At 42.7% G+C, this 13,425-nt stretch overlaps 1 protein-coding gene across 1 annotated transcript in view; it reads left to right on the top strand.

Annotated features, from left to right (window-relative positions):
* The window catches only part of SLC12A1 (solute carrier family 12 member 1), an 86,713-nt gene extending 81,040 nt beyond the window's left edge, over nucleotides 1-5,673 (top strand). Inside the window, exons 24-26 of the mRNA XM_075273442.1 lie at nucleotides 2,378-2,513; nucleotides 4,032-4,099; nucleotides 5,538-5,673. Of these exons, the coding sequence (XP_075129543.1) occupies nucleotides 2,378-2,513; nucleotides 4,032-4,099; nucleotides 5,538-5,673 (340 nt within the window). The remainder of the gene's footprint in view (nucleotides 1-2,377; nucleotides 2,514-4,031; nucleotides 4,100-5,537) is intronic.
* Nucleotides 5,674-13,425: the final 7,752 nt, after the last annotated feature.

Below are 13,425 nucleotides of genomic sequence, written 5' to 3'. Positions count from 1 at the left end.
GCCTAGTCACACTACCCATAGTAATCACACTTGTCTTATGATGATCGCAAGTAAGGCTACATTCACATGACCGAGGTACAAAATGGCTGTGAAAAACATTCATTTATTTCACCCGAGGTTTTTTGGATCCCCATACATTTTAGTGTTCTTTCACTTGAATTGAATTTAATGCTGATCTATGGCACACAGACCTCACACAGCCATTATTAACTGGTGTGTGAATATAGTCTAAGGAGACTGTGAGGGAGATGTCATCCATGACTATTTGAAGTAAAGGATAAATTTTATTAGGCATGCTGGAGAACTTTTTTCTTTATTTTGGTTTACTTACATAGACTCCGTGACACAGTACAGAGCTTTCTCCATGTAGCCCTCAGCTCATGTGTTTATAATTTTTTCTATTTATAATTTTGGGTGGTGGAGCTCCACTTTATTGTTTCGGTATAATGATCAGAGGCCCAGGGGAGGTGCACAAACATAAAAAAACAATGTTTTTCACCTCTCCTGGACTCCAGCGCAACTCCCTACTGTCTTCAGGCCTCTTCAATGACGCCCTCTGCATCATGTGGGTTAGAGTGGTGTCATGTCACATAATGACGCCGGTGTAACCTATGTCTGTGACGTCATTGAAGAAATCCATAAATAGTAGGGAATTGCACCGGAAGGGGAGGTGACTAACACTGGTTTTTATGTTTGTCACCTCCCCTTGGCCGCTAACCATTATACTCTTGAGGTCTGAAAAGACCCTAGAGTATAATAATAGTTCAAGGATTGTGTAGGGCAAAAATTTGGAGTTCTACCATATCCGAGATTTTGCTGGATTTGCAAGTAACACTGTAGGAGCAACTATTGGACGCTATACTGTGTGCAGGGGTTGCAAGGGGATATTATACTGTGTGGAGGAGCCATTATGGGACATTGTGGGCCACTATGGGAAATTATACTGTATGCAGGGGCCACTGTGGGACATTATACCGTATGCAGGGGCCACAGTGGGACATTATACTGTATGGAGGAGCCACGATGGGACATTATACTGTGTGAAGACATGAATGTATAACACATGGTACCTGTTTAAAGTGTACCTCCTGTTATAAACTTTGTAATATATGTTTTAAGGGATCCTATCACTCCAACATGATTTTTTCTACGTACCACGTCAGAATAGCCTTAAGAAAGGCTACTTGTCTCCTACCTGTCGTCATCTTCTCCGCACCGCCGTTCGCCTACAATCCCGGTTTTACTCGGTATGTAAATTAGCTCTCTCGTAGCACTGGGGGTGTCCCCAATGCTGCGAGAGAACGCTCTCCAGTGCTGCCTCCATCTTCATCAGCAGCGTCCTCTTCAGCGTCTTCTTCCAGCGGTGACTTGTAACTTCTAGGCCTCGGGCCTTGGGGAGAGCAGACTGCGCATGCCCACAGGCCACGGGAAAATGGCCACATACAATACTGTGCAAGCGGCCATTTTCCCGTGGCCTGTGGGCATGCGCAGTCTGCTCTGCCTAGACTTCTAGAAGATACAAGCCACCGCCGGAAGAAGAAGCTGAAGAGGATGCTGCTGACGAAGATGGAGGCGGCGCTGGAGAGAGTTCTCTCGCAGCATTGTGGACGCCGCCAGTGCTGTTCGAGCGCTGGGGACCGCCCCCAGTGCTGCAAGAGAACTCATTTGCATACAAATGAAAACTGGTATTTGTACCGAACGGTGGTGCAGAGAAGACTTCTAAAGGTAGGAGAAGAATAGCCTTTCTTAAGGCTATTCCTACGTGTCAATGAGAAAAAATTTGATTTTAATGGTAGAATCCCTTTAAGGAGATCTGTATTTTTCCCAAACTATTAAGATTTTCTCCTGCTCCTTATCTTTAATCAGACTGCTTATTTTCATTATATTTGTCTCCATATTCAGCATTACGCATAAAGATCTATGGAGAAGGTGGAGAAATAGGAAGTATCTGCTAGCTGGTTAATCGATTTATTGCCTCATTCTGTGCACTAGCAGCCACTTATCTACAAACCTTGCAGTATTAAAAGAATAGAATAGCAGAATGTAACAGAAGCTATTACTTGAGTGTGTTCTAGCAGCTTCTGCATCCCCTTCTCCTTTTCACAGATTAATATATAAAAAGTAACTCAGTCTGAAAAGTGGAGAAAAAAACATATTTCTTTCATAAGATATATTACAAACTTTCTTGCATTAATGCGTACTATTCATTTATGCAAAGCTGTGCACTTTAAGCACATGAACACAATCCTGTCAATATAATTGTACATTCATCTAAAAAAAGACATTATATCAAAATATCTCACAAAGTGCTGAAATAGAATTAGCAGCCATATAATTGCTGAACTTATTGACAACAGTATTGTTAATGTTTTAACAGCTGGAAATTTTTTGAAGAGATGATTGAACCGTATAGACTCCATGAAAGCGCCAATGATGTACCCACTGCAGAGAAAATAAGAAGAGAAAACCCATGGAAAATAACAGATTCAGAGCTTGAGATGTTCAGAGAAAAGGTAGCACGTGTACATTTTTTTCTATATCTAAAGTGTGCAAAGCCTTTAAAGGAAACCCGGGACATAGAAAATGCAGTGCATTCTGAAAACTGTATGTATAAAGCAGGAGGAATTGAGCAGTAGTTTTGTGGGAAAACATTCTGTATAACTTGTATTTTATTCATTTAAATCTCTACTCTTGCTATGCTGAGAAATAAAGGAGGGGGAAGTCCTATAAGTGACAGCCTTTCCAATATGACTGAACATAGAAATATTGCTGATGGGACCACCACATTCACTTCTCAGCATAGGAAGAGCAAGGATAAATAACAAATTATACTTAAAGGGGCTTTATCATTGGGAAAAGTTATTTTTAACTAAGTACATACCTGCATAGCCTTTAGAAATGCTATTCCACACATACCTTTTGTATGTAAATCACCTCAGTAGTTTTTAAAATGAGCCCGTTTTTATTCATATGCTAATTAGCTTCCAGACAGCAAAGGAAATTGTCATCGTGCACCCTCTCTGCTGTTCTCTCCTATGTGTGTGCCAGCAGGGAGATGAGTCATCAGCAGCAGCAGCCTGTGCTGTAAACACACAAAGGAGAGAATAGCAGAGGGTGCATAATGAGACTTCCGGGGTGCACAGTGGAGGCTAATTAGCATATGGATAAAAACGGTCTCATTCAAAAACTACTGAGGTGATTAGCATACAAAAGATATGTGTGGAATAGACTTTCTAAAGGCTATGCAAGGATGTGCTTAGTTAAAAATAACTTTTCCCAATGATAGAGCCCCTTTAAACGTTCCCCACATAAATATATAACAGTTGAGTTCCTCCTGCTCTATCACATGCTGCTTGCATATTGCACTGTATTTCTCCATATGACAGGTTCACTTTTAAGTCAAAGCATTATATAAAGTTAACAAAGAGGAATAATTACTTTAGGAGCAGTGTTGGACTGTCTATGTATAGTTGGCTAATTATATAGAAAATATAGAATATAGAAAAACTTTAAAGAGGTGAATCTAGGCCGGGGAGGTGAACATTTAAAAAAAAAATCATACTCACTTGTCCCTGGTGCTCCGGTGTCCTCCCAGCATGGTCTGGTCCTGCTAATCTGATGTCTTCTTGAAGTGAAACTCTTCACCGGCTGTGGTGCCCTGGATCCCTTCTGCTGAAGCCATTGATTGTGTCCACAAAGGCCAATCAGCGGCCTCGGGAAAGGACCCAGGATGTCACAGATAGGTAGTTCACGTGCAGCAGGGACTCCTGCCAGAAGACAACAATGGACCTGCAGGATGGGACCGGCTGTGAGGCATCGGGGAAAGGTGAGTATGATCTTATTTTTTTCACCTCCACCGGCCTCTTGCAAAAATAATTTTTTTTGCCTGGACAACCCCTTAGGCGCACATAAGATCTCCTTTACACTGTGCTCCATTATAATATTTGTATATTTCTCATCCACTATTAGAAGTAGTCTAAAATTGTCATACTTTACAAGATACTTAACACAGTATATGCCTTTATTCACAGAGCTATCGTCAAGTCCGACTTAATGAACTTCTACAGGAACATTCTCGTTCCGCTAACCTCATTGTTCTGTAAGTAAAACAAGAAACTGAACTTCTAGTTCTAATAAAGATATATATATATTGATGTCTGTCATTCTAGAGTAGAAAGTGCACTATGTGGCTAGGGCTATGCCAGTAGCTTTTGCATTTCTGTGTCAGCAGATTGGCACACCTCTGCTGGCTGCTTATCTCCAGGGAGAGAAAAAGACTGGGGCGCTGAAATTCAACATGCCTGATCCTTTCCCCCCCTACATTAACTATCATGAGAGGATAGGGAGGCTGCCATACATTATTAGATATTCTGGCAATCCTGATGAAATTGGTAGATTCAGCTGAATTTTCACTAATGCGTATAGGAGGTTTAAATGGATGTTCCATAAATGTCAAAAATGTGTTCTTTACAAACTTTATTTTTTTTATTACTCTAATACATCTAAAATAAATTAAAAAAACAAAGCAACTTTGCAAATAGTCTTTATTATAGATCCCCTACCAATTTGTGCAAAGTGATCTTGTGCAGATTTAAGTTTCTTCATGGTTCCAGATAACAAACAAACCATATGTAGTCTGATCATGCAGTTATGTGTTACTCCCTATCAGGGAGGCTGTGAACCCACTGTGCTACCAAACCAGTATGACGTTTGGCCACCTCTACATGCGTTCTCTAAGCACCCTCACCGGTATTTACCGTTACTTCTGTACAGGGATGTGGACTTCATGTGTGGAGACTGCTAAGTCAATGCCTCCTTAGGTGGTTTCAGTGTTGGGAGCAGTTGATCCGGTGGGTCACGAGACACCAGTGCAAAGCTCCAGGGATCAAGCAGAAGAGTGGTCAGATACAAGCAGGCAGTCAGGGCAGAAGGCACAGTATGGAGGTCAAGTACAGGACAGGAACAACAGACAGGCACAAAGTCATAAACAAGCTGAAGGTTAGATGACAGGCAAGGTCATATACAGTAACATCTTATAGCAGGTCTACCATTTTGTTCAGGTGCAGAGCAGAGGACTGATCAGATTTATAGAGATTGACAGGGACACAGTAAAACTGGTGTATGTGCTCGGTTAAGAAACTAAGAGAGCCAGTGCATGTACTCTATGGGCACCACTAGCAAGGATGGTGAAAGAGGAGGATGCTAAACAGGGATGGAGCGAAACAAGGCACCGAGACCCCGTCAGAGGTAAGATGGCTGGAGCCGCCATCGAGAGGGACAGAATACTGGTGGAAATGAACTATTTATGTTACTCTCCATTTACTACTTCTTCTAAAGTATACGGGTTAGGAAAAAAAGTGATCAGATGGTAGAGAGTAACACATGACTACAGAAACTGTATGGCACCTTTCATTAATGCTACAGCAATATATCCTGAGTTCTAAAAGTGCATATAACTCATGGTATGGTATCCATGAGACTCCAAGTTGGTTAAAAATGTTGGTTGAATTAATTTTCTGTTCTTATTTGTTTAACAGGAGCCTCCCTGTCGCAAGAAAAGCAACCATTTCTGATCACCTATACATGGCATGGGTGGAAATTCTCTCTAAAAATCTTCCACCTGTGCTACTGGTTAGAGGAAATCACAAAAATGTACTGACATTCTACTCTTAACACTTAAAGCTGCTGTTTTCATGCACTTGAATATTATTGCCTGTGTAACTAAAATAAATTATATACAAGTTATAAATTGATGCTGAAAAAAGATTAAATGCATAAAAATCTAATTCTTTACCTGATATGAAAGACTAAAACAATTCAGTTGACCAACAATGATTGATGCAACATAAAATATTAAAATATGACCTTTATTTGTCAAAATCTGTAATTCTCATAATCATTTCTCTGCTCTTTACTTGTAAGTCAGTATGGCGTCTTAGATCGTCAATGGCATAGGTGTGTTTTGCGAGGGGCTTTGAGTATAATGTTCAGTTATGTAGGAACTATAAGTCATATTTTTTTGAAGACAGTAATATTCTATACTATTTAATTAGACCTAATGATTTGCCTCTAGACATCTGAATGTATGTAAAGATAACAAATTTATATAAATAAAGTATTTTAAAGTTTTTCTTAAGCTTTCTTTATTCACACTTCTTTGGTTTACTATTCTTTGATATTTTTACCCATCTAGAATGCTTTGTAATGGGTTGATTTGGAATTCTTTTGAGCAATCAATAAATGTAATAACATTTGTAATTGGATATCTGTCATATATATAAAATACAGCAGGTCCTTTTTTACCAGAACAAGGAAAAAAGTACAATTGGTGTGTTTATTCTAGTAATGAAATCAATATTATACTGGCCGTGAAATTGAGATTTGAACATACGCATTTTTCAAGTTTTCACCTTTTTCATTCAAACTGGCTACAATGAAGTTCTAGTATAAATGTGAATATATACATTATGAGTGCACAAAACTGGCTACAGCTTAAAGGGGTTGTCCTACAGGAGGAAATTTTTTTTAAAAGGGGGTTTAATAAAATTAAAGGAGCATTGCTCAACTCAGTAATCCCTGTAGCTGCCATTCTGTTGCCCCCATCTAAACCGCCCCCCCCCCCCACACACACACACACTCCAATGGCCAATAACCCCATCAGACAGGCCACCATTGTGGTTTACTGATGGGTCAAGTGATAATTTACTGCATGATGAAAGCAACCAGGCAATAAAGAGCAGCAAAGGACTTGGAGAGTGGCAGAATGGCAGCAATGGGGATCGGTGATATGAGTAATCTTGCTTTAATTTTGAAGCCGTTTGGATGCAAATGTCAGCATAAAAAAATCATAACTCCACAAAATATTTATTAATTAAAAGAAATGAAAAGTAAATGATTTATCACATAGTAAATAAAAGATTCATTATGCATTTCAACAATAGGTGTGTTTATGAGGAGGCCTTTACCATACTACCCACTTTATAAATTAATATCTAAATGTATACTACAGCCACCTAAAATATAGGCCATAATGTTCCATAATAAAAGATCCACCATGAAATACTGCTCTATTAATATCTGTTTGGTCTCCATTATGTAAGAAACAACAAGAGACAACGCAGTGTATATAGTGGAGATAACAGAGACAGCACAGAGTATATGGTGGACATAAAGGCCAAATGGGTTATCAATAAAGTTAGATGGTGGGCATCTCATTTTGGAACATTGGCCTAGAATTGCTATATTCTAGGGGGCTGTAATATATACACTCATTCACAAAAAAAAAATACAGGTTCCATATGATATTCTGCAGTACATTTGCCCATAGATGTTGCTGCTGGGCCTGTAGATTCTGCATAATCTAGATAATACTGAAACTGATATTCCCAGATGGTCCCAAAAATGCTCAAATAGTGATAAATCTGACTTCCAGGCAGGTCAAAGAAGGGATGAAATCTGATGAAACATTTCTGTGAAACCCCTGCTATGTGTGGGCGAGCATTGTCTTGATGAAACATGGAGAGAGATGGTAGCCCTGCCATAAGAAGCAACACATGTGGCCGCAGGATGTCCTGCACATATCGCCGAGCTATTAGAGGGCTTGGACTGGCCAGATGGGCCCCAACTCACCTTTCCTTGGAACAGTACACTCATTGTACTTCATTCAGATACTCATACAGCATATCAATCTGTATAATACACTGGGAAGAATATTCAGGTAACTACCCAGTTTATTTTTATATACTATAGGCATATTGGGTTGGATGGCTGAGATGACATCTAGGCACAGGGCCAACTAGTATCCTTCCTATCTGGGCCCCTTCTCCTCAATCACACTTCAGGGGCCCCAGGGATGCATTAAGAGTACCATGGAACCCAGGCTGTTCAGTAAATGCAGGATAATGTCCAATAGAGATCCTCCACACAGCATCATTTCCCATAGTGACCCCAACACAGTATAATGTCCCATAACAGTCCTTCAGCAGTATAATGTCCCATAGAGGCCCCTCCGCACTGTATAATGTCCCACAGTGGCTTCCATAGTGACACTCCACACATACTTATTCAGCCAATCACTACGATTACAGCAATACCAAATTTACACAGTTGTTTTTATGTTGTACCACTTTTGTACAATAAAATAACATATTTGCCAAAAATCATTTGTTTTAATGCCACCATATTCTGAAAGTTGTAATATTTTCATTTTTCCATCATCTGAGCTACGTGAGAGCATGTTTCTTTTCAGGATCAGCTATAGTTTCTATTGTTACCATTATGAGCTGTATATGTATTTTTGATCATTTTGTTTGGACGCAATGCAACAAAATAAGCCTAAGGCTAGATCCGCATGACTAAGGTGCAAAGCACTGTCAATTTTTCACAGCCCTCTTACACTGAAGGGGCACCAGTTTTCACGGATCTGTAAAAACGGACAAAAATAGGCCATGACCTATATATTGACGGACTGTGACAAGGGACCATCAAAATAACAGTCATGTGAATAGTCCACATTCACTAATATTATCCTAGTATTAGATTGATAATTCTGTTATTTACATCACAGACACAACAGACAGGATTACAATAAAAAAAAAAAAAGTAACACTTCTATAGATAACACCACTGACCCATCATGACATTCTCTACTAACAATCAATGATGGCAAAGCTTATCTACACTCCCACCCTGTACTGAGCATGTCTAGAAAATTTTCTCATAGACCTCAATGAGTCACCACCAGTCTATTGCTGACTATGGCCATGAGAGTGCTGTAAAGCATATAATTAAATTGCTGTTAACAGCGCAGAGGAGAAGCTCAGACAAAATGGCAGCCCCTTAATAATGTACAGAAAACAGTGTTACTTTAAGGAAACCTCTCACATGGAAAATGCCGTACAACCTACGGACAGAATCTCATATAGCAGGGGAAGATTGAGATACAGTATAGGTGTAACATCTCTGCCTGTTCATGTCACTGCGCCACCCTCTGCTCGCATGCGGCGGTGCAGGAGGCGTGTGCAGTTTAGTTCCTTGCTTAGAGTTTTTGGTTGCACTGTGTGAACACTGCTCTAGTTCTTTAGTTGAATTTGCACCACACCCGTCTTCTGCCCTTGTCTGCCTCAGTCCATGAAGTAGTTAATTTGGTCTTGCCCTGTGATTGACAGCCTGCCTTCCTGTCAGGTCCAGGGCGGGTTAATTCTCCCCTATTTAGTCTTGGCTCACATTCACACTGGTGCCTGTTATTGCCTTGTCCTTGCTGGCTTTCTCTTGCTGTTATTTTACTTGTATTCTTTATCCTGACCTTGGCTTTTCCTATTGACTATTCTTTTGGACTTCGATTTGGCACTGCATTGCTCGACTGTTACCGAACCCTGGCTAGCTGACCTCCCTTTGTTGTTGTTTGTCTTGTCTGAGTTTTGTGTGTCACATATATAGGAGGGGATCGTCTCCAAGTTGCCGCCTATTACATAGGATAGGGCCTGGCAAGAGGAAGGGACAGTGTGTGTGTGTGTGTGTGTGTGTGTGTGGGGGGGGGGGGGGGGGGGTTCCGCTTAGGGCTCACTATCTCTTGTGCCTTCCTCCAGGGTTCTCCAGCAGCTACTGGGGAATTGTCATCTAAGCAATTCCCTAACAATAGGTTTGTGAGAAAGGATTCAGCATACCCTGTCATTTATCAATTTTCTGTGTTCTTTCTGTGCTTATTATTTATTTATTTATATAGCACCATTAATTTCATGGTGCTTTACATTTGGGGGTTTACATACAGTACACAAAATGTACAAACCAGTGGCGTAACTAGGAATGGTGGGGCCCCGTGGCGAACTTTTGACATGCCCCCCCCCCCCCCAAGATCTCAACCGAGTCCCTCCTACGCATTCCTGTGCGCTCTATTATGTGCCATAGTGGCCCCTGCACACAGTATTCCACCAACAGGGGGCCCCGATCATTATACTCGGGGGTCCAAAAAGACCCCCCGAGAATAATGATAGCAGCGGTAGCGGCTGTCACCGGGCCCCTAATGTCCCGGGCCCTGTGGCAGCTGCCTCTGCTGCTATGGTGGTAGTTACGCCACTGGTACAAACAGATATGATACTAACAATGACTGACTGGCACACTGGGATAGAGGGCCCTGCCCGCAAGGGCTTACAATCTAATTGAGTCCAGGCACATCTGTATGCACAATAATACAGGGTAGGTTGTTAATAACCATGAGGACCGCCCACTGGACTCAATTAGTTCTGAGCATAAAAAGACAGAGTAATAAATAACAGGTTATAAAGAATCTTTTCACACAAAACCATATATTAGTCTGCTCAGAAAATCCACCGCTACAACATGCTGCCTGCAGACTGGACTGAATTTCCATGGTGACAGCTTCCATTTCAGTACTTCGGATCCTGGTGTTATCCTTTCATGTATTTGTGGTGCAGATACTGAGCATCATATGTTTTGCTCATTTGCTAATTTTATTAAAGTATATTCTACCACACTTTTGTGCATCATAAAAAAATGGACAACAACAGTTTTTTCTTCCTTTGACCTACCTGAGCCGTATGCAAACAGTTACCCTTACAATGGCATCTGTTTTTAATGGATCCATTAAATGACTGGATGAAATTGATTTATAAATATGTTATATGAATGTACTGTAACATCCACATGGAGGCCAGGATTTAATTGCCTACAGCATCACACTTCCTCCACCAGCTTGCATTCCTCCATAGTGAATGTTGCATCTCTTTCCCAGGTAAGCAACACACTCTTTGCCGTCCGCATGTTGTAAAAACATCATTGATTGGACCAGACTATATCTTTCCATTGCTCCATGGTTCACTTTTGACCAACTGCTGCCACTCACACATTATACCCCTTAACCCAGCGGTTCTCAACCTGTGGGTATCGACCCCGGCGGGGGCCGAACGACCAAAACACAGGGGTCGCCTAAAGCATACCTCCCAACCATCCTGGTCGGTGGGAGGTATGTCCCGGTTTCAACTCATCAGCGCCTGGAGGACGCCGATGAGTTGAACACACAAGCGATTAAAGCAGGAGCTGTCACAGCTCCGCTCCTGCTTTAACGGAGGCTTCTGCATGTGTAGCTGTGATGTGATGATGTCACATCGCGGCTACAACTATATGAGTGAGCAAGATTGTGGAGAGAGTGGCGGGGGAGCGTTGGAAGGTGAGTATAAGTGGGATTTTTTTGTTTTAAACATTAAGGTAGAACATAATGAAGGGGCCCATGAAACTGGGGGCAGATGAAGGAGGGAGGACAGCATGACACTGGGGACAGAGATGGAGGGACATGAAACTCTGGACAAAGATGGGGGAACATGACACTGAGGAACAGATGGGGGACATGAAACTGGGGGAAGAGATGGGGGGACATGAAACTGTGGGCAGATGAGGGGGTACGGCATGACACTGGGGGCAGATATGGGGGAACATGAAACTGGGGAAGAGATGGGGAGATGAAACTGGGGGCAGAGATGGGGGGACATGAAACTGGGGGCAGAGATGGAGAGGGGGATATGAAACTGGGGCAGAGATGGAGGGGGGGCATGAAACTGGCGGCAGATGAAGGGGTTATATGAAACTGGGGGAGAGATGGCGGGGGACATATCATGTAGGGTGACTGTAGGAGGATTATACTGTGTGGGAGCACATGAAAAATGAATGAGAATCAGCGGAGTCAACATAAAAGTGGGCAGAGCTAAATTTGCCACACGCGCTGCGCACGCCACACAATTTGTCCCTCTTTCTGATCTTCGAAAATTGGGAGGTATGCCTAAAGCCATCAGAAAATAAATATTTCTGATGGGTTTAGCCGCTGAGAAGCCGCGCTACTGTCTGCAGCAGCGCTATTCAGCTGGAACGCACGCCATTATGGACGCGCGTTTCAAACTGAAGGGGGTCACCGCAACATGAGGAACTGTATTACAGGGTCACGGCATTAGAAAGGGTGAGAACCACTGCCTTATCAGATGGCATTGCCACAAAAGAAGAAATATTATTCAATTCACTGGTTTTAATGGTATGGCTTACCAGTATGGCTTAGCCCGATGGGATAAGCGCAAGAGTTCTTAAAATGTGCAGTGACCAGCTGTGTGGTATTATTACGCACATGTACAATACGAGTCTAAAGCTGGGAGTGGTACCTCAACTGTGGAAAACATCTTGTGTGGTACCAGTCCCAAAGAAACCCAACCCGATGGACTACAATGACTACCGACCTGTAGCACTGACATCCCACCTGATGAAGGTCCTAGAGAGACTGGTCCTGACACACCTACGCCCCTAGTGAGCTCCGCTCTGGACCCCCTCCAGTTTGCCTACCGACCGGGCATTGGGGTAGATGACGCCATCATCCACCTTCTTCATAGAGCTCTCTCTCACCTGGAGAAACCCGGGAACACTGTGAGAATAATGTTCTTTGATTTCTCCAGTGCGTTCAACACCATTCAGCCAGAGCTACTGAGGGAGAAGCTGAACCTTGATGGTGTGGACCATCACCTGTCCAACTGGATCCTAGACTACCTGACAAACCTCCCTCAGTATGTGAGAGCCCGGGACTCTGTGTCTGACACTGTGATCTGTAGTACGGGGGCACCACAAGGTACAGTTCTTGCCCCATTTCTCTTCACACTGTACACTGCTGACTTTAGGCACAACTCCTCCAGCTGTTACTTACAGAAGTACTCTGATGACTCTGCTATAGTCGGCCTTATCACTGATGGCAACGATAGGGAATACAGAGACTTAAATCGGGATTTTGTTGAATGGTGCCAGCGGAACCAGCTCAGGATTAATGCTGGGAAGACCAAGGAGATGGTGGTGGACTTTGGGAAGCGGAGGAGTGCTCCGACCCCGGTGGAGATCCAAGGAACATGTATTGAGATAGTCAGGACCTATAAGTATCTGGGTGTGCTCCTCAATAATAAACTAGACTGGGCTGATCACCTGGAGGCGCTGCACAGAAAGGGCCACAGCAGACTCTACCTGCTCAGGAGGCTGAGGGCCTACGGAGTCCAGGGGACACTTCTTAGGGCCTTCTTCAACTCTGTGTTTGCCTCAGCCATCTTTTTCGGTGTAGCCTGCTGGGGGAGCAGTATATCAACCAGGGACAGAAATAGACTGGACAGGCTGATCAGGAGGGCCAGCTCTGTCCTGGGGAGCCCCTTGGACCCAGTACAGGTGGTGGGTGACAGAAGGATACTGTCCGTGGTGACCTCCATGCGGGAGAACAAATCCCACCCCATGTATGAGACCTTGATGGGACTTGGCAGCACTGTAAGTGACCAAAAAAAGGTACAAAAAGGTTCAGCTCACCCACAGGTTGATATCAGACATCGGCTTTTCAATGGTTAAATTCTTTGGGGTGCACGGCAACACACTCTATTCCTTGAGTGTAATATCTCCACG

The sequence above is a fragment of the Leptodactylus fuscus genome, chromosome 5 (assembly GCF_031893055.1).
Source record: "Leptodactylus fuscus isolate aLepFus1 chromosome 5, aLepFus1.hap2, whole genome shotgun sequence".
Taxonomy (NCBI): domain Eukaryota; kingdom Metazoa; phylum Chordata; class Amphibia; order Anura; family Leptodactylidae; genus Leptodactylus; species Leptodactylus fuscus.
The sequence above is the reverse complement of the archived record's forward strand: the minus strand, read 5'-3'. Positions and strand labels throughout refer to the sequence as shown.